Below are 18208 nucleotides of genomic sequence, written 5' to 3'. Positions count from 1 at the left end.
TTGCTGCCTCCCCCCACCCTCTCTCCTCTGCACCTTGGAAAGCGTTCGCGTGGAGGAATAAGAAGCTGCGTGCGAGTTCCACTTCCTGTCAAGTCACAAACTGCATCACCGCCAAGTGAGGGAAGACAGGGGAGGGTGTGCATAAGCGCGCATGCGTGCCATTTTGAAGTAGACGAACGCGAGAGGAGCATCGGGCGAAAGGACGTTGAAGGAAGAAAGGAGCTATCAAAACAAAACAAAACAAAGTGGAGCATCGGATGATCGCAGCTCAGCTGGCCGCTCATCGACGACTTCTCCCCGGCTTGACTGCTGCTCGCTGTGAGGGGGATTCATGTACTGGAAAAATGAAGTTTTGTCCCCTCTGTCAGAGGGCAACACGGTTCTGTCCACCACGAAGCAGGTATTTTTTATTTTTTCATTTTTGGATTGATACCTTTTGAGATGTTCATTTCTAATTGTCACAAACAAACCAAATCGCCACCGCACACTCGTGGGCCAAAAATAAGAATAGGATTTGAATTCCAAGTGTCGTCGCTTGCCTCCTTGATTGACACGTGAAATAGACACTTGTGCAACCTCTTATCCGCCAGCTATTTGTAATTACAGGTAGTTTACCCCCCCCCGCTCCTTTCCTCATCTGCACGCGTGTCCTGGATTGCAAAGGAAAAACGTTATTATTCCGGAAAGCCAATTTGAGATTGCTTCATTTAAAGGTGTCTTTTTTTTTTTTTTTTTTTTGCTAAATGGGGTTGGAGTGTAGCTATAAAGCAAATCAGATCGTTGCCACTGGTTGACATACGTGGAAAAGGTGCAACGATGAAGATGTCGGTTTGGCTTGCGTTTTTGCGTAGGTGATCTGCAGTGAGCGTCAAAGTGTTGCGGGCTGCAGCCTGGACTCCAAACACGCGCAAATGGTAAGACCCGCACTTATTTTACGGGAGGGCTTGCACGGGGAACACTTTTTTTTTTTTTTTTTTTTTTTTTTGAATAATGACGAAAACACTGTTCGGAAAGTCACAATATTCGCATTAAAAAATAAAAAAAAAAAAGCCATCGGGCTCCGCCTGGGAGACCCATGTGGCTTATTGAAGTAAGTTTGTGTGAGTGATTGATTTAAAAAATAAAAAATAAAATAAAATATGTGCATTAAAAAGAAATTTCAAAATATATGAGTGAAAACTGGCTAATATGATTATATAGTGACTTTCCGAAGACCCATGATGCAACTGTTTTTATTATTGCATTTGCATGTGAGAAATGCCTATTTTTATTTTTATTTTTTTAAAATAAAGTTTTACACTTTTATAATTACGTATAGGCAAATAATGATGCATTGATCTGGCTATATGGACCACCCAAAAAATAATAATAATAATAATCTAGTTTAAAATAATACAAAATGCAATAAAGTGATACAAAATAAAATAAAATAATAAATAAAAATAAAAGTACAAAATACTTTATATGACATTAATATAATTATAATGCAAACAAAGTCATATGAATAAAACATAATACAGATAAAATAATAATAATAATAATAAAACATTTTTGTTTGACTTTCAGAAATGTTGGCATTAATAAAACGTGCACTGTAATTTTGTTACTGTGACTTTAGAATAAATTATTGGATAAGTTTTGCATTATTTCACAGTAAGGATTACAGCAATTTATTGTGAATGTACTCCAGAGCTTTGTTGTGATATAGCAGGATTTTCTTTATTTGACTGTAAAATCACAGTTAAAGTGTACTGTAGTTTTATTTTGATATCACAGTGGGAAGTTAATTACAACAAATGACTGTAAAATATTACTGTTAATTACTGTGAAATGCTTTACAGTGTGGGGGAAAAAATATTACAACATGTTTCCAGATATGTTTTTATTAATTTTATTCACGTGACCCAGATAACAAGCGTGTGTATGCGTGTGCGTCTGGGCTCGTGTGTGTCACTCGGTTCTGATTCGTGAATGCCCCCCCACCCCCCACCCCTTCCCTTCCCTCCCCTCCCCTCACGCAGTCTCAATCGGACGCGGAGTCTCAGCGGTCCAACATGGAGCGGGAGGACACGCGCTCGTCCCCGAGCACGCCGTCCACGCCGTCCGTGTGCTCGCCCACCTCCAGCGCCAGCTCGGTGCCCTCCACCGGGAAGAACGTGTGCGCCAGCTGCGGCCTGGAGATCCTGGACCGATACCTGCTCAAGGTGAGCGCACTCCGGCCCGGACGTCGAAACGTCACAACGGAACTACAAACATGGCGACCGTTTTCGTGAAGTTTAAATGTGAAGCGACCAAAAGGAAAACGAGAAAATGGAGCAATAATTTCGATGTTTTATTCGTTTTTTGTTCATCGTGACATTTTAACATATAGCCGAGGAATTTATTATTATTATTATTATTTTTATTATTATTATTATTATTATTATTATTGTTATTATTATTGTTATTATTATTGTCAAAAACTTGTCAAAACGGTCTCTCAAAATCTCAATTTTCTTCTTTTTTTTTAAGCATGTTTAAACTTTAAATTACATTTTTTATATATTTTATGTGGCATGACACAAATAAACCGTAATGAGAAATGTTTTTTTTTTTTTTTTTTTAAGTATAAGTCAATTTAAAACTATATTAGATTAACATTTAATATATGTTCTGGGCATTGCATTATTGATAAAGTGAAAACATAATAAGAATAAACTATTATTGCGGGTTATAATTATAGTTTAATAAATGACATGCGTATGAGTTTCAATACTTTAAAACGGCATTATGTTTAAATCGTGCTGCTAAATTTTATCCAGCAAGATTATTTTAAAATGAAACAATTCGCATTTATTTGTAACATAAGATTTTAAAATGCAGCCACGAATTTAATTCGGTGTCATTATTATTTTGAAAGCCGAAGTTTTTTTTTTAGCTGCATAATTGACATGATTTATTTTTCCATATTTATTGATTTTGACAGGGACTTTAACACATTTTGGAGATTGATATTTAAGCTATTCTCACGTATTTAAAAAAAATAAAATGTTGCCATTTTTTTTCAATGAAAAATACATTTTTTTCCACGTTATTTTAATGGTCCTTCTTATTTATTTTGTTGTCAATAATTAATGTGAATCTCCCAACTGGTTCGCTCGTATTTAGACCAAACGATTAGCCATTTACAAATGACGTGAAATAAAAGAAATCAATACTTGTACAAAATGGTGTCAGCGCATTTTAATTTGAATATTCAAAATGGAGATGAATTCGATCCCTTATTTTTTTATTATTATTACTTTTATAATTTGATCGCGCCATAAAACCCAATTTGTCGTTTGAAATAATAAATGATATATAAGCTATTATGTGATGTGTAAATATTTGTTTGTGTGTGTGTGTGCGCACGCGCAGGTGAACAACCTGATCTGGCACGTGCGCTGCCTGGAATGTTCTGTGTGCCGGACGTCGTTACGTCAGCACAGTAGCTGCTACATCAAAAACAAGGAGATCTTCTGTAAAATGGATTATTTCAGGTAGGGTAAGTTTACGATATGATTTTATTTGCATTTTTTATCACATACGTTGCTCGAAACGCTGACGCTCGAATTGTTCATTTTCAAAATAAAAACTGTGCATTTAACCTTAACGATCCATATTTATTTTTGATATTATGTTTAATCGTTCACTGTTAACTATTAGCAACCGTTTGTTTACCAACAATGAATAATGTAGTTTTTGTTTGAGCCCTATTCATTTTGTTTGAAAAAATATTTAATTAAAAATGAAAGGAAAATTGCGAGTAAAACGTGTAAAAAAAAAGAAAAATAAAACTTCATAATTATTGCAATGTTATTAGGCCTACTAATTTCTATTTATGAATACAATACATACACTCACTTTTATGAGTATGTTGCATGCAGATGTTTTTATAAACTAATGATAAAAACGTTGCAATATGATTTAGATGAACTTTTGTAATGATTTCAAGACAACATTGCAGAGGCAGGAAAACAAAGATTGTTGTTTTTTTTTTTTGTTAACATGGTTTTGCCAAGCAAAAACAAAATGAAAGCCAGGCTACCGTTGTCATCAGCTTTTAGCACGACAATCAACAAAAAACTTTTGTAGCATAAAACAACAATAAATGTCTTCGACATACTAACATTTTTATTTTTCTATTACTTGCATAACATGATGAAGGATACAGCAACCGCCCAAAATGCACGTATGATGCAATCACAGTCAGGGACAAACACAGGGTGTTGTCACATCTTCATCTTGGAGGAGGATGAGGAGGAGGCAGATGAGTGCTTCCAATTGTGAGAGCGAGACTGCATATGTGGATTTCTACTGTTTGCCACTGGCAGTTATATCACAGCTTTTATCACATGCATGTGCTGCATTTTAAGCATGTAGAGACGGACAGTGTCGACATGCATGTGCTTTTCTCGTGCATTATTTGCAGAAAAATTCAGTTAAATATAGTCAAATTAAAATGTAATTCCATATACAAACTAGACTAAGTGCAATTTCTGGAGAAATTGCGTGGGAATGCTGAAAGCTGAATGCTAAGATTTGAATGCATGTATGTATATATATAATGTATGCATATATATATAAAGCAGAAGATTAATTTTTTTTATAACTATTGTTTACATTACAGTATATGGAATATTATTATTTACACTAGACTAAGTGCAATTTCTAGATAAATTGCATGGGAATGCTGAAAGCACATTGATAGATAAATTATGAAATGATCACCTCCTGGGCAATGCACTTTACCAACTGTGCCACCGAGCAGTATCGGACAACTGGTAATGATGATAAGTTATATGTATGGAACTGGGCGTGGAAAGTGTACTTAGAAAAAGTTCAATGTCTGTCCCATTGAAAATGAATGGGGAAAAGTTGATATTAAATGTTATATCCCGGGACTTGTGAATTTTTGAAGCTAGTTGAAATTTGAACAATGAAAATTGGAAGTATTATGTGGGAGTTGTTACGTGGCAAAAAAAGTGTGGAGATTAAAAATCACAATAACAAATGTGGGAATGCTTCAGCATTCCCACAATTATATAAAAACTGCAACTTCAAGATGAAATGCAAACTCCAAAGTTAAACACAACTGAAAGTGATTCCTTGGCCAACCGCACTTTGGGAATCATTGTTTTATCGTGTTTGTGTTTTTGGCCTGAAAATCCAGGCGTCAGGACACAAATGTCAGCGTGTGATCGAAACCTGACACAAAAAACCACGGCTGAGGTTTATAATCACCAGCAATTAGCTGTCCTCCACCCCAGACCTCCAGACCAGCAATTAGACCGCCCCGAGTGCCTGGTCAGCACCTTTTTTTTTTTTTTTTGTGATTCTTATCCCAAACTAACAGACCCTTCAATACAAACGATGTACTGTGTGCAAAGAAATGCACACATGTACTGTACATCACCTCGCTTGACGCAGCCACACAAACACGCCCTCGGCTCCGTGTTTATTTATGCACGTCCAGCAGCTGTCAATCATTTGCTTTTTATTATTTTCACAACACACATTTCTGTTTGCTCTGCCAGGTTCGTACTAATACTCGAGCTGACCCTTTTCCGTTTCAACGCACCCTCGGCCGTCACCCCTCGCGCCCCCAAACTGCTCGCCAGACTGTGAGCCATTATTAAATATGTAAAATAGACGTTAAGTGCATGCGAGCGCCTTCAGGAAAGGGACGAATGGATGTCACATGGCCAGATGTTATGCCATCATCACCAATGAACTGTATGCTAAATCCGTTAACTCCGTTAGCAGCTTGGCAGTGACTGTAATCTTTTTTTCTTCCGATTCAGGTCTATAAAGAGTTTTTGAGGGTCATGCAAAAAGAATATTATGCAGTTCTGGATAATCATTTGTGGGAAAAAAAAAATAGTTTTACTTGTTTTTAGCATTGCATGGCTGGCCGGTGAAATGTACTAATGGGACTAATGTTCCGGAAATTACAGGGGAAGTCAACCCCAAAATTAACTCATTCAAACCTAAAATCATGTAAATATGTTTTTTTAATACTTTGTCCTTCACTCCCCCAAATGGACTTTATATGTTTTTAACACATTCACTGCCATAGACGGCTTTAGACGTCAAAGATTCATTTTTTTCCTGCACACGCAATAAAACAATGTGCAAAAAGCTTTTTCGTTATGCATCAACTTGGTATTAAAGCAACAACAGTAAATTGCAGCGTTTACTACACATAGTTTAAAAAAAAAAATCAACTTTTGTGTAGTCTCCAAGAATATTCAAAACATGCGGACATCCAACTTTAACACATTCACTGCCATAGACGGTTTTAGACGTCAAAGATTTTTTTTTTGTCCTGGACTGGCAGTGAATGAGTTAAAAACATATTTATACTTTTTTTTTTTTTTTTTTTTTTTTTTTTAAATGAAAAAGCATGCAGAAGGCTTTGACGCAGCTTCTGACATCAAGAGGTGGCTTAAAGCAATGGTCGTTGTGACAAAAAATGGCCAGCAGGTGGCCGCAGAGTATAAGAGATCAGCCAGGGCCATGTTTCAACAAGCTCTTTTTGCCAGTGTTTTTAACCGGAATGTGAATAATGATGAAACACAAGCTGGTCTGTGATTTTCCGTTACCTGGTTACCATGAGAAACTGTCGCCAGACGGGGTCGGGTAAATTTGTCGGCTGCATGACATCACTCCCGCTGCAACTTTTTTTTTTTCTCACTCACTCAAGCTTGTGTGAGTGAGAGTAAAAAATAAATAAATAAATCCGCGCGTACTGTCAAGTTCTCGCGGAGTGATGTCATGCAGCCGACAAATTCGCCCGACCCCGTCTGGTGACAGTGAGTGACACGCCCCCCGCTCTGCGATTGGCTGGAGGGGTAAACAACTGTCTGTCCACAGAAACGTCCCGCTGTTGACAAAACAAACACAAAATGGTAAAATACAGGCTGGGTTTTAGGAAAAAAATCACCACCACACATTAACAGAAGCCCAAAGGTGTAGATTGAGAAGGAGTTCATGTGTTCATATCCTGTAATTATATAGTGCATTTTCCTGAGTGAAAACGGAAGACCCTGCCTTTAATTAAAGTAACTACTACTTACTAATTTGAAGTCGTTTGGATCCAATCTAATCTAATCTAATCTAATCTAATCTAATCTAATCTAATCTAATCTAATCTAATCTAATCTAATCTAATCTAATCTAATCTAATCTAATCTAGCTATGTAGTTGTCGGTCTAACCTAAATTCAGTTGGTCTTATATGTACACTATTCGGTCAGAGAAATACTTTCGTGAATTTTTATGATTGACAATAGCTGGAGGTCGGTGCTCATTTGCATAATTATATGTTTTGGTTATCATTTCACTGTGAATATCAGGAATGAAAATAGGCAATTTTATTGAGAAGCAGATGTGTGATGATGATGGTTACGTCTGTAAATAGAAGAGTCCGATCTTTTTTTTTTATTTATTTTTTTTTAAATTGAGCTTTAAACAGTGGTGAGGTATTCAGATTCTTTTGGACTACTTTCAAAACCTCTGGAGATGCTTTCTCATCTATGTCACTCCCTCATCTGGCTTTGGACTGACAGCTGCTTTAATGGGACGTAATAGCAGGAAATCAGAGTGGGTTTTCTTCTATGAGCGCGTGCCTCTTTTGGTTGAGATGGGGTAGGTGCAGTAAGTTCACGTGCATGTTGGGACAGAAGTGCGGGACGGAGCCCTCGCCGTGCCACTCCAACCTTCAGATTTCACATTCTGAGATTTGTTCCAGTCATCGGCGCATCGGGGTGCTCGCACTGTACCCGGGTTGAGCTTTGTTCGGCGAAACGTTGCACGTGCGTGCGGCTGAATTGTCGCCGTAATTACGCATCAAGCCACCTCTCGTTAGGTGATTAGGTTGCCATGGCAACCGGCCGCATGCAGAATTGCAAGTTTTTCTTTTAGAGGACGGAATTAATCAAAAATGATAATAAGACATCTGTCATGCAAAGGCTCAATTATTCGACACTTCCTGCATTGATGCTGGATGATTGAAATGATTATTTATGGATATCATTCCTTTGTAGACTTGACGCAAAAAAAAAATGCTACACCTTCAATGTATATAAATATGTAATATTTACTCAATTTTTTATGTGTCATTTTACAATGTAGTCCTGTACTTGATGCTCGATGAAAGGGTGTTAACACTAATCCAAACTCAACCCTGAGATCTTGTTGCCAAATTAGTAAAAAGAAAAATACATACGTGCTATGTATAAAAGTGGTATGGAGATGAAGATAGAGGAGGCAGGGGACCTTGAAATGAGTGATGATTTGCAGCGTTCCCTGGGTTTTGTCTACAGAGTATCGAGCTGACAAGCTGTCATGCTAGATTAGTAGCTCGGTCCCACAATGTTTTGCTTTTTACTGTATAGCAGGAGGGGAGCTCGCCATAACAATCCGTAACGATACGCCAGTACACTACAGCATAAGCCGCAAACTCTATTTGTCTCCAGAATGACTTTGTTGGAATATCTCAGTGACAACTTTGGCAAACTGGCTCAATGTATTCCAAAGTCAACACAAGAAGCTTGTTATCAAGGACCTTGAATAGTGGAATTAATTTTTTTTTTTTTTAATTGTTTCATATGGACGTTATTGGCTTGATCTGCAGCTAATGGCAGGTTTGACTTTTTAATATCATGTGTATTCTCTGTATTTATTTACTCTTAACATACAATATCCTGAAGCTGATTTTATACTGCAGGTCCAAGTGCCCAATTCCCATCTATATCTGATTTACATGTATTTTTCCAAGTGAAATGACTGAAATTACAACTTTGCTAAAATTACCTTGAATTATTCATGATATTCAAGAATGTTAATGAGTTATGTCAAAATTATAAATAAACGGATAGATAGTAATATGCAACACTTTACTGTATTTCTATAAATCTACAATTGTTTACATTCTCAAGTGAGACTTTCTGCAACATTTTTAGGAAATCACAATGTCCCATTACGGATGAGTTATATTTTATAAGAGGTGTGTGGGCTACTTGGAGACATTTTGGTGATCCATTGCATTAATTTACTGAACTTACGTGCTCAAAATGCAGATGAGCAACTACACAAGCATCAAATTCAGGTCACGAGCACGCTGGAATACGGAGAAATGATAATTGCTGAAGCATTCCCACATATGTTATTGTGATTTTTATTCTCGACACTTTTTTTTTTTTTTTTTACCACCTAACTACTCCCACATAATACTTCCAATTTACACTGTTCAAATGTCAACTCGCTTAAAAGATTAACGCCACATGGGGTATATATCGTCTGATTCCATATTACTTACAGTATTTGCACAATTTCAACGTTTAATATCAACCTTTCCCCATTCATTTTCAATGGGACAGTCATTGAACTTTTTCTAAGAATCACTTTCCATGCCCACTTCCAAATTTTTAACTTATTATTACCAGGTGTCTTATACGGCTCGGTGGGACAGTTGGTTAAGCACATTGTCCAATAACCAGGTTATAATTTCATAATTTATCTCTCAATGTGCTTTCAGCATTCCCACGCAATTTATCTAGAAATTGCACTTAGTCTAGTGTAAATAATAATATTCCATATAATGTAAACAATAGTTGTAAAAAAATATTTAATCTTCTGATTTAGTTTGCTTATTCGGCTCATTTTTACACAGCCAGGATCAGCTTATCACCAGGCAGTAGTTTTGTATTCACTTTTCTTAAATTGTTATACATGCATTGCCTTCTGCAGCTGGAGTTCAATATTATTTGGGTCACGGGTGAGCTGGAGCCTTTTTCAGCTGACTTTGAGCAAAAAGCAGGTTAAATATACAAAAAAAAAAAAAAAAACATCACATTCACACCTACTGACAATTTAGACTTGTAATTTATTTCTTGTGCGTCACATATGGCAATAATATCATAAGATTTCCACCACTCAGGAAGTGAGTGCGACCTTCATTCATGCTATGATCGCCTATAAATAGACTAATGTAGTTGCATTGCATGTATGCACGGATGGTGGAGAACACGCTTGTGAGGATTCCGGGCACAACAGTGGGCTTTCATCCCAGACAGAGTGGACTTGAGTGGGCTGGTTCTCTGCCAAAACCCACTCAAGTGGCGGCCCTTGTACTTCCCCCACTGCAAATCCCCCCCGCACCCCCACCCCCAATCTCTAATTCACCCTTTCCTTCACTTTGCTTTTGTCTCTTCACTTCTCATAATCCATCATAGCTTTTCCCTGCTTTTTGTTCAGTCGTGGATATTATGAGCAGCATTGACTTTTGTGTCCCCCATAAAAAAAAATTTGTCACGTGTTGCCATTGTACTATTTGTTTATCTAGAGTGGTGAAGTCAGAAAGTTGATATGAATAATGTCACTGATATTTTTCAGCACAGTAAAGCGGGACAAAACCAGTGTCGTGAAGACATATTTTAATGGAGCGGTGTAAAAACAAATAAAAACAAATGATTACAAATACAACTCACCATTACGATGAATAAGCCGGCTGGTCTCATATTGTGTTCCATGCCATGTTGTAAAACGGCACACCATGAATATAGTTAGTTGTATGAGTATTTTTTAACATAACATTTTGTTAAGAAGGACTGAGCTTCACTTTGTGCCACCAGTCCCACTGTAGCACTAGCATGATTGTAAGACTAGCTGCTATCGGAGTAGCCAAAAGTAGCTAGTGCGCGTGACCGCTATTCTCATCTGCGACTAACTTGTTTTTGTACTCTCAGATCCTCGCAGACAAATGGAGGATGTGTCGCCTTGTTGGCCAGAGATTTGGCAAGTCGTAAGTCCTCTGTAAAGTGGCTAATTTGGGAGATGCTAAAAAGTTAGTCGACTTGAAGCTTTGAATTTCAATGGGGAGAAATAATGTCAACTAATCAGTGCAACCCCTACTGGCAACATATAGCATAATGGACAAAATTATTCATACACCTTGAAAACATGGATACATGTCTGTGGGAAACTGTTAGATCTGATGTTACAGATGAGGTATGATAGTTTTTCCACAAAAAAAAAAAAAATCCAATCCTTATAAGATTCAAGGTTTAGTGCAGGTTTAATGCTAATCGATCCATTTGTGTTCTGTGTTGATGCTACGTCAGGTTTCTATGGAAACATTTGCCAGAGCGCGAAAGCCAAGGGACAGTGTAGGCTTTAGCACCATCTAGTGGTGAACTAATAATCCATTCATGTTAAAAAAAAAAAACCTTCCACAGTTGGTGCCAGCATGTGGTTTTCACCGAGTCCCATGATCTCGCTAGCTTTTGCTAGCTTCTCCCGCTCGCCGCTCTTGTTAGCCATTCTAGCTAGCTAGGATGCTTACATGAAAACAATCATACGCATACCATTTTAAACACCTTATCCACATTTCATTGCATTCATGTATTTATTTTTTCATGTTAATTAACTAATAAAACTGTGGAATGAATGAACTTTTATGTTACATTTGCACGAAAGATGTTACAATTCAGTGCTTTAGCGTCATTAAACCAACAAAAGTGGAGTCTGCTCTGCCTCCATCACCACAGTGTTTGTCTCCTTCTGTCCTCAAATACATTTACCACCAGGTGAACGCTTCCAAAAAGCAGCACGTGTTTATTTCAGATATTAACGCCTCATTTCAGCTGCGTCCGTCATTAATCATTTGTTGTCCTCGCCATGTTTACGTTCTCTTTCCAAAACCTCTCATCCGCTTGGCCTCGTGCCCCTCAAACATCCCCACTCCCACTCTATACCGTTCCTTCCCGTTTAACGTCGCCTGACCTCAGTGTTGCTATCGGTTACAGTCGTTACAGGGAGTGATGTCATCCATTTCTTTTTTTCATCTTTAACTCTGGGAAACTGCCATAGCGTACTCTACTGTAAATGCGTGTTACTGTGTTTGTTTATTTCAAGGTTTGGGGCATCACTCAGGAAATTACAGGTGTTAATTTGTTTGCATTCAAAGCTCAAATGTGAGACTTTTAATGTCGACCACATCCTCCTCCAATGTTCCCTCAGTCCTCCATGAAGTATAAACTGAAACATTTGTGAAAGTAGTAGTTGCGCAGCATGATTTCAGGAAGTAAGATTTAAGATTCCAAATCTATTGAGCAAGAAAGGAATCATTCTGATAATAATTGCTATAGACAATGGATGGATAAGATCTAGTTGTGTTTCCTGTACCTCAGCCGCTCTCTTCTTCTGTCCCTCACAGTAGGTTTGGTACTAAGTGCGCCCGCTGCGGGCGTCAGATCTACGCCAGCGACTGGGTGAGGCGCGCCAGAGGCAACGCGTACCACCTGGCGTGCTTCGCGTGCTACTCGTGCAAGAGGCAGCTGTCCACGGGGGAGGAGTTCGGCCTGGTGGAGGAAAAGGTGCTGTGCAGGATCCACTACGACACCATGGTGGAGAACCTCAAGCGAGCAGCGGAGAGCGGTGAGTGGGTCGGTCGACGTTTCGGGAAGCTAAAACCAGTAAATCGCACACAAATACCACAAACCACAGACTCAGGGCTAACATAAAAAGTTCTGTCAGGCAAATAGTTAGCCAAAATAGTTTTATTGGTGTAGTTTTGTCCAATTAAATCCATATTTTTGTAAAAGCTAGCATAATTGTTGATGCTTAAAAACTCATTCACTCCCAGCCATTTTCACCAAAGCAATCCCGTTCGTTCCCGGCTGTTTTCCTGCAAGGCCCACAGACTATTCTGTTCTATTGCTATAAAAACATGGAACCTATCAAAAGAAAGATTCAAGTCTCTTCTTTCATCAGAAAAAAAAAAAAAAAAAAAAAAAAAAAAAAAAGGAAAAAAAAAATATATATGTTTTCCGTTTTGCTAAGTTGAATAAATTTTCACAAATCTATTTCGAATTGTGAGTAATTGAGCTTTTTTTTTCTCAACGTGGCCCTGGTTGAGCTCCTGCTCTGCTGCCACCTACTGGCTGTTTGTGTAATAACTACCATTTCTGCAAGCGTTCTTTGCAGTTGAGAGGCTGCATCAAAGCCTTCTGTATGATCTAGCATGAAAAAAATAAAAAAAATAATAAAAAAAACGTATATATACGTCTTTGGGACACTTAAAACATAAAAAACGTATTTACACGTTATTGGGAGCAAATGAGTTAAGACTTGCATACGTTCACTTTTTAGGCTCTGGTTGAAACCTGCGTTTTTGGTTTAGTGATCAGCTAATCAATGTGGCCAATTTAGACCTTATATTTCAATATTCAGCAACATTTTGAGAAAATGATGAGCGGCAAACAAATGGTACTTATACGATGCCATAGCTGGCTAATGCTAACCACAAAATTGTAACAACATTGTGTAATATTGCCGAAGCTTTCTGATTTATAACCATGTAGCGAAAAGGAAACATTTTTGATTTAATGAAAACTAATTATCTGCTAATTGTGTTTTTTTTTTTTTTTTTTTTTTCAGGCAATGGTATCACATTAGAGGGAGCGGTTCCGACGGAACAAGATAATCAACCCAAACCGGCCAAAAGGGCACGGACGTCTTTCACTGCGGAACAGCTGCAGGTGACACATATAGAACACCCCTAATATGATTATAATTTAATCAGCAACGTGGAAGAATATGACAACATATGGTCTGGGGGGGGCCCACATACGGTCAACTTCTTTCTTTAATCCCGCCCACCGAACATTTACATGATCTAGAGTCCTGTCATATTTGTTATTTTTTTTATTTTTTTTTATTTTTTTTATTTTTTTGAACATATAAACAGATGAACAGCAGAAATAAAACAGAAAACAACAACAATCAAAAGAGAAGAAAATCCCAATAAAATAATCATTCAATCAATCATAACTTACATGTTCAAAAGGGAGTAGGAAGAAGTTAAAAACTTATCTAGTCCTACCCCTTTTACTCAATATATTTAAACTTATTTCATTATTAATACAATTTTAATTTACTAATTATTAAAAAAATAAAAAAAAATAATAATAATAATAAATGATATATATAATCCAAGTTATATATATATATATACATATATACATACATACACACATATATATATATATATATATACACATATACATATATACATACATACATATACACACATATACACAAGTGCACTTAACATATTCACATTTACCAAAAACATATATACATAAATTTACTAAACATATACCATAATACCTATCTAGATCATTTACACATACTCACATGTACATTTTTCATATTCTGGTCTGACATAGATAATTTTTTTGAACTTTACTTTTAAACATTTTTTTAAACTCCAGCATTGAGTCACAATTTTTCAGAGCAATTTCCAAATGATTCCACAGATCAACACCTTTTACAGATACACACCTTTGCTTAATATTTGTTCTTGTTTTGGGTTTTTTGTACACACTTGTACCCCTTATATCATAAGGACTGTGTCTAATTTCAACATACATTACTTTAGTATACTAATAAATTCAAATGTATTTATCAATTTTTTATAGTTTTGTTATTAATTTATGTCACTTAATAATTAAATAAAATGTAATGCATTCATTTACTACATGAATACAGAATTTAATGATTAATACATAAATCAGCGGTGTCCAAACTACGGCCCGGGGGCCATTTGCGGCCCGCCGTCCATTTTTCAGTGGCCCGCGACATATGCTAAAAATGGCATTTGACTCGGTTCAAATAAAATAAACAAAACAAAAATGTTTGGAGATGGTCAAAGTAAGAAGGGAGAGTATCGAAAAAGTGGACTAAAACTAATGAAAAAACTAAAACTAAAATTCAAAAAAACAATATTGTGACTGAAATAAAATAAAAACGAAAATGCTTTTTAAATAACGAAAACTAAAACTACATTTTATGTTTACAAAACGAACTAAACTATAATTACAGCAAACGTCCTTCGTTTTAGTCTTTGGTAATTAATTGAATGCATGAGCCTTTGTGGATGATTTTAGATGTGATTTTTAGTAGATTTATTTGGATATAAAGCGGAATAATGACGTTTTGAAAGTATGTCACACAGAAGTGACGTCATCTAGCAGCAGCCAATAGAAAAGCACCTTCAGATGATGTCGCTCCCATGGTGTTTTTTAAATATTGTGCACAAGTAATACACATTAAAAAAAAAGACTAATACTAATACTGAAACTAACAAACTAAACTAAAACTAAGCATTTTTAAAAGAACTAAACTAATAAAAATTAACAACCACCCCGAAAACTAATAAAAACTAACTAAAATGAAAAATTTGTCATATTACAAATAAATTGATTTATATACTGTCGCATTTTTCTAAATATGCAAAAGCACAAATAAATTATTTGTACAATTTTTAGGACTAAACACAATTTCTCTTCATAATATTATGTGGCCCTTGCTTCCTTCTCATTTTCTATGTGTGGCCCTCAAATGAAAAAGTTTGGACACCCCTGACATACATAAATAAAAACCGTGAAAGAACAATAGGATGAGTATGATTTCAATTAGAAACGTTAACAGTGATATTTGTTCTAATATTTTACACAATATTTATCGAATTGTCCCTTCGTGCCACTTTAAACCAACACGTCACTTCTGTACAGATCATGCAGGCCCAGTTTGCCCAGGACAACAACCCAGACGCCCAAACGTTACAAAAACTAGCCGACATGACGGGTCTCAGCAGGCGAGTGATTCAGGTGAGCGACAACTTTCAGAATCATCAGCGAGATTTGCGGGAAGCAGCGACACGTAATCAAGCGGTTCGTCGACCCTTCGTAGGTGTGGTTTCAAAACTGCAGAGCCAGACACAAAAAGCACACGCCACAGCACGGCGGGGGCCCGCAGGGTCACCCCCAGTCCAGGATACCCTCGTCCCTGCCCGATGAGCTTCACTACTCGCCCTTCGGCAGCCCTGACCGGGCGCGCATGGTCGCCCTGCACGGATACATCGACAGTACGTCGTTTTTTTTTAGCTTGTCCGATGTTCTGATTTTTGCTTGCAATTTGCAAGATTTTCACAATTAGAAACAATGCACAAATAACACAAGTCTAAAATAAAAATAAATACTGACTTGACTCTGTTTGCAAATAAAATGATTTAAGTAGTCTTAATATTTAATTGTTAGAATTGTAATAATTTAATTTTTTATACTTATGACTTGAAGTTTTTTTGGTTTTGTTTATTGAACGTATAAACATATAAAAATAAACAAGTAGCAAATACAAATTTAACATACGTACATTTGTCAATAGCGTATGTACATGAATTTCATAAGCATACCCAATAATAATACACACTCATGCTCACATATAAATGCGAGACTTATAATGAAAAGAAATGACGAGTGATTTTCAAAACGATAAAACATATGCTACAGTAATGTTTGATATAATACAGTTGATTTTTTTTTATCCTAATATTAAAAAAAGCACCCATAAGTCTTAGACTGTAAAAAATGAATCTTTTTCTGAATACACATTTTTATATTATTATTAAATTATATATAAATATACTTTAAAATAAAATACTATAGACTTAAAATCTTCAAATAAAATAATTATAATGAAAACACGCAAGACTTTTCACTTGCAGCTATTCATTAAAAAAAATTCCCCAAAAAACATGTACTTCATTATTTTAATAATAATAATAATAATAATAATAATAATAATAATAATGAAAATACAAAACTTTAGCTATAAAAATTATGAATCATTCAAATAATTGTGCAAAAATATTATTAGATAAAGAAGACATATTTTCATAAATAAAATTAAAAAAATGTATAAATAAAACAATGTAAAGCTATAAACAATAAAAGCAAATTTAAAACACATTTCTATAAATAATGAATAATATATATAAAACACTTGTTTCTTTGCATGCATACAGGATTGTCTCAGAAAATTAGAATATTGTGATAAAATTCTTTATTTCCTGTAATGCAATTAAAAAAACAAAAATGTCATACATTCTGGATTAATTACAAATCAACTGAAATATTGCAAGCCTTTTATTATTTTAATATTGCTCATTATGGCTCACAGCTTAAGAAAACTCAAGTATCCTATCTATATAAAATATTGGAATATTTCCTCAGACCAAGTAAAAAAAAAAAAAAAAATGCCATAAGCAGGAATATTAAAACAATAAAAGGCTTGCAATATTTCAGTTGATATGTAATGAATCCAGACTGTATGGCATTTTTGCTTATTTAATTGCATTACAGAAAATAAATGACTTTATCACAATATTCAAATTTTCTGAGACAGTCCCGTATTACACAATTTTACAGTAGTTTTGTGCGTGTTTACAGGTCACCCGTTCTCCGTGTTGACCTCCCAGAGTCTCCCCCATCAGGCCATGTCACTGCCCCAGCTGCCCCTCAGCCGCTAGCGCACCTCCACCGCGCCGACCTCTTACAACCCCCTCAAACCCCACCCCCCGCGCCCTGACCCTTGACCTCCAATCACTGACGCCCGCGTGGCGACCGCGAGGTCGAGCGGGAGTCGGCTCGGAGGAGAGCGAGAGAGAGAAAAGAAGTATTCCGACCTCCTCGCGTATGGCGCGATTGATCGTTCGTTGACTTGGGAAGCGACTCGAGCACAAGGACCGACGCCTCCGGAGCGGGCGCGAGGACGATTTGTCACAGTGGCTCGGTGGTGGGCGGCACCACTTCACCTTGGAAGTCCACCAAAAATGAAATTCGTTCACCCTACATAATGACTCACCGTTTTGTGATGGATGGCCTCGTTTCCAATTGTCAATTGGTTTCAATGGCTAAAAATGAAGGATGACCGCAAAGCACAAAGTCGGAGTATTTCTTAAATTTCAGGTTTCTTTATACAGACTGCATACTGGTGGTCAAACTCATCATTCCTTTAAAAAAAAAAAAAAAAAGAAAAGAAATAAAATAATGCCTGTTTTTGCTTGGAGTGAAACAGTATTGGTACAAAACTGACATCAATGGAACATTCTAGTAAGATGTGACTTTTTTTTTTCGTGTGTGCGTGCGTGTGTACGCGTGTTGGGGAAGGTCTGTGCATCATGTACGCCGAGAAGCGGATCCAACGTGAACCTCAACGTCCTTGTATTTATTGAGATGAAAAAAAAAAAAAAGAAAAATCCCTGTAAAGCACTTTTTGTTTGATTTTTTTTTTTTTTGTAAAATAAAATGAGAGAAACAACAATGAAATGAAAACGTAAAGGT

General features: G+C 36.5%; 1 protein-coding gene across 2 annotated transcripts; it reads left to right on the top strand.

Annotated features, from left to right (window-relative positions):
* The first annotated feature begins 42 nt into the window (after nucleotides 1-42).
* lhx6a (LIM homeobox 6a) lies at nucleotides 43-18161 on the top strand. 2 transcript variants are annotated; one of them, XM_077497935.1, is made up of 9 exons: nucleotides 43-400; nucleotides 852-914; nucleotides 2022-2204; nucleotides 3397-3518; nucleotides 12241-12458; nucleotides 13461-13561; nucleotides 15599-15694; nucleotides 15777-15951; nucleotides 17315-18161. In XM_077497935.1, the coding sequence occupies exons 1-9, from the start codon at nucleotides 332-334 to the stop codon at nucleotides 17392-17394; spliced, it is 1107 nt and encodes a 368-aa protein (XP_077354061.1). In that variant the 5' UTR covers nucleotides 43-331; the 3' UTR covers nucleotides 17395-18161. The 2 variants fall into 2 exon arrangements, with proteins under 2 accessions (XP_077354061.1, XP_077354060.1); XM_077497934.1 differs by having other exon boundaries at nucleotides 12238-12458.
* Nucleotides 18162-18208: the final 47 nt, after the last annotated feature.

Source organism: Festucalex cinctus, chromosome 15 (genome assembly GCF_051991245.1).
Source record: "Festucalex cinctus isolate MCC-2025b chromosome 15, RoL_Fcin_1.0, whole genome shotgun sequence".
NCBI lineage: Eukaryota > Metazoa > Chordata > Actinopteri > Syngnathiformes > Syngnathidae > Festucalex > Festucalex cinctus.
This window is presented reverse-complemented; position numbering and strand designations above follow the sequence as displayed.

Coding starts and splice junctions, on each gene's coding strand:
- lhx6a (XM_077497934.1), top strand. CDS start 332: ATGTACTGGAAAAATGAAGTTTTGTCCCCTCTGTCAGAGGGCAACACG. Junction 2,205..3,396: donor TGGACCGATACCTGCTCAAG/GTGAGCGCACTC, acceptor GCGCACGCGCAG/GTGAACAACCTGATCTGGCA. Junction 3,519..12,237: donor TGTAAAATGGATTATTTCAG/GTAGGGTAAGTT, acceptor TGTCCCTCACAG/TAGGTTTGGTACTAAGTGCG.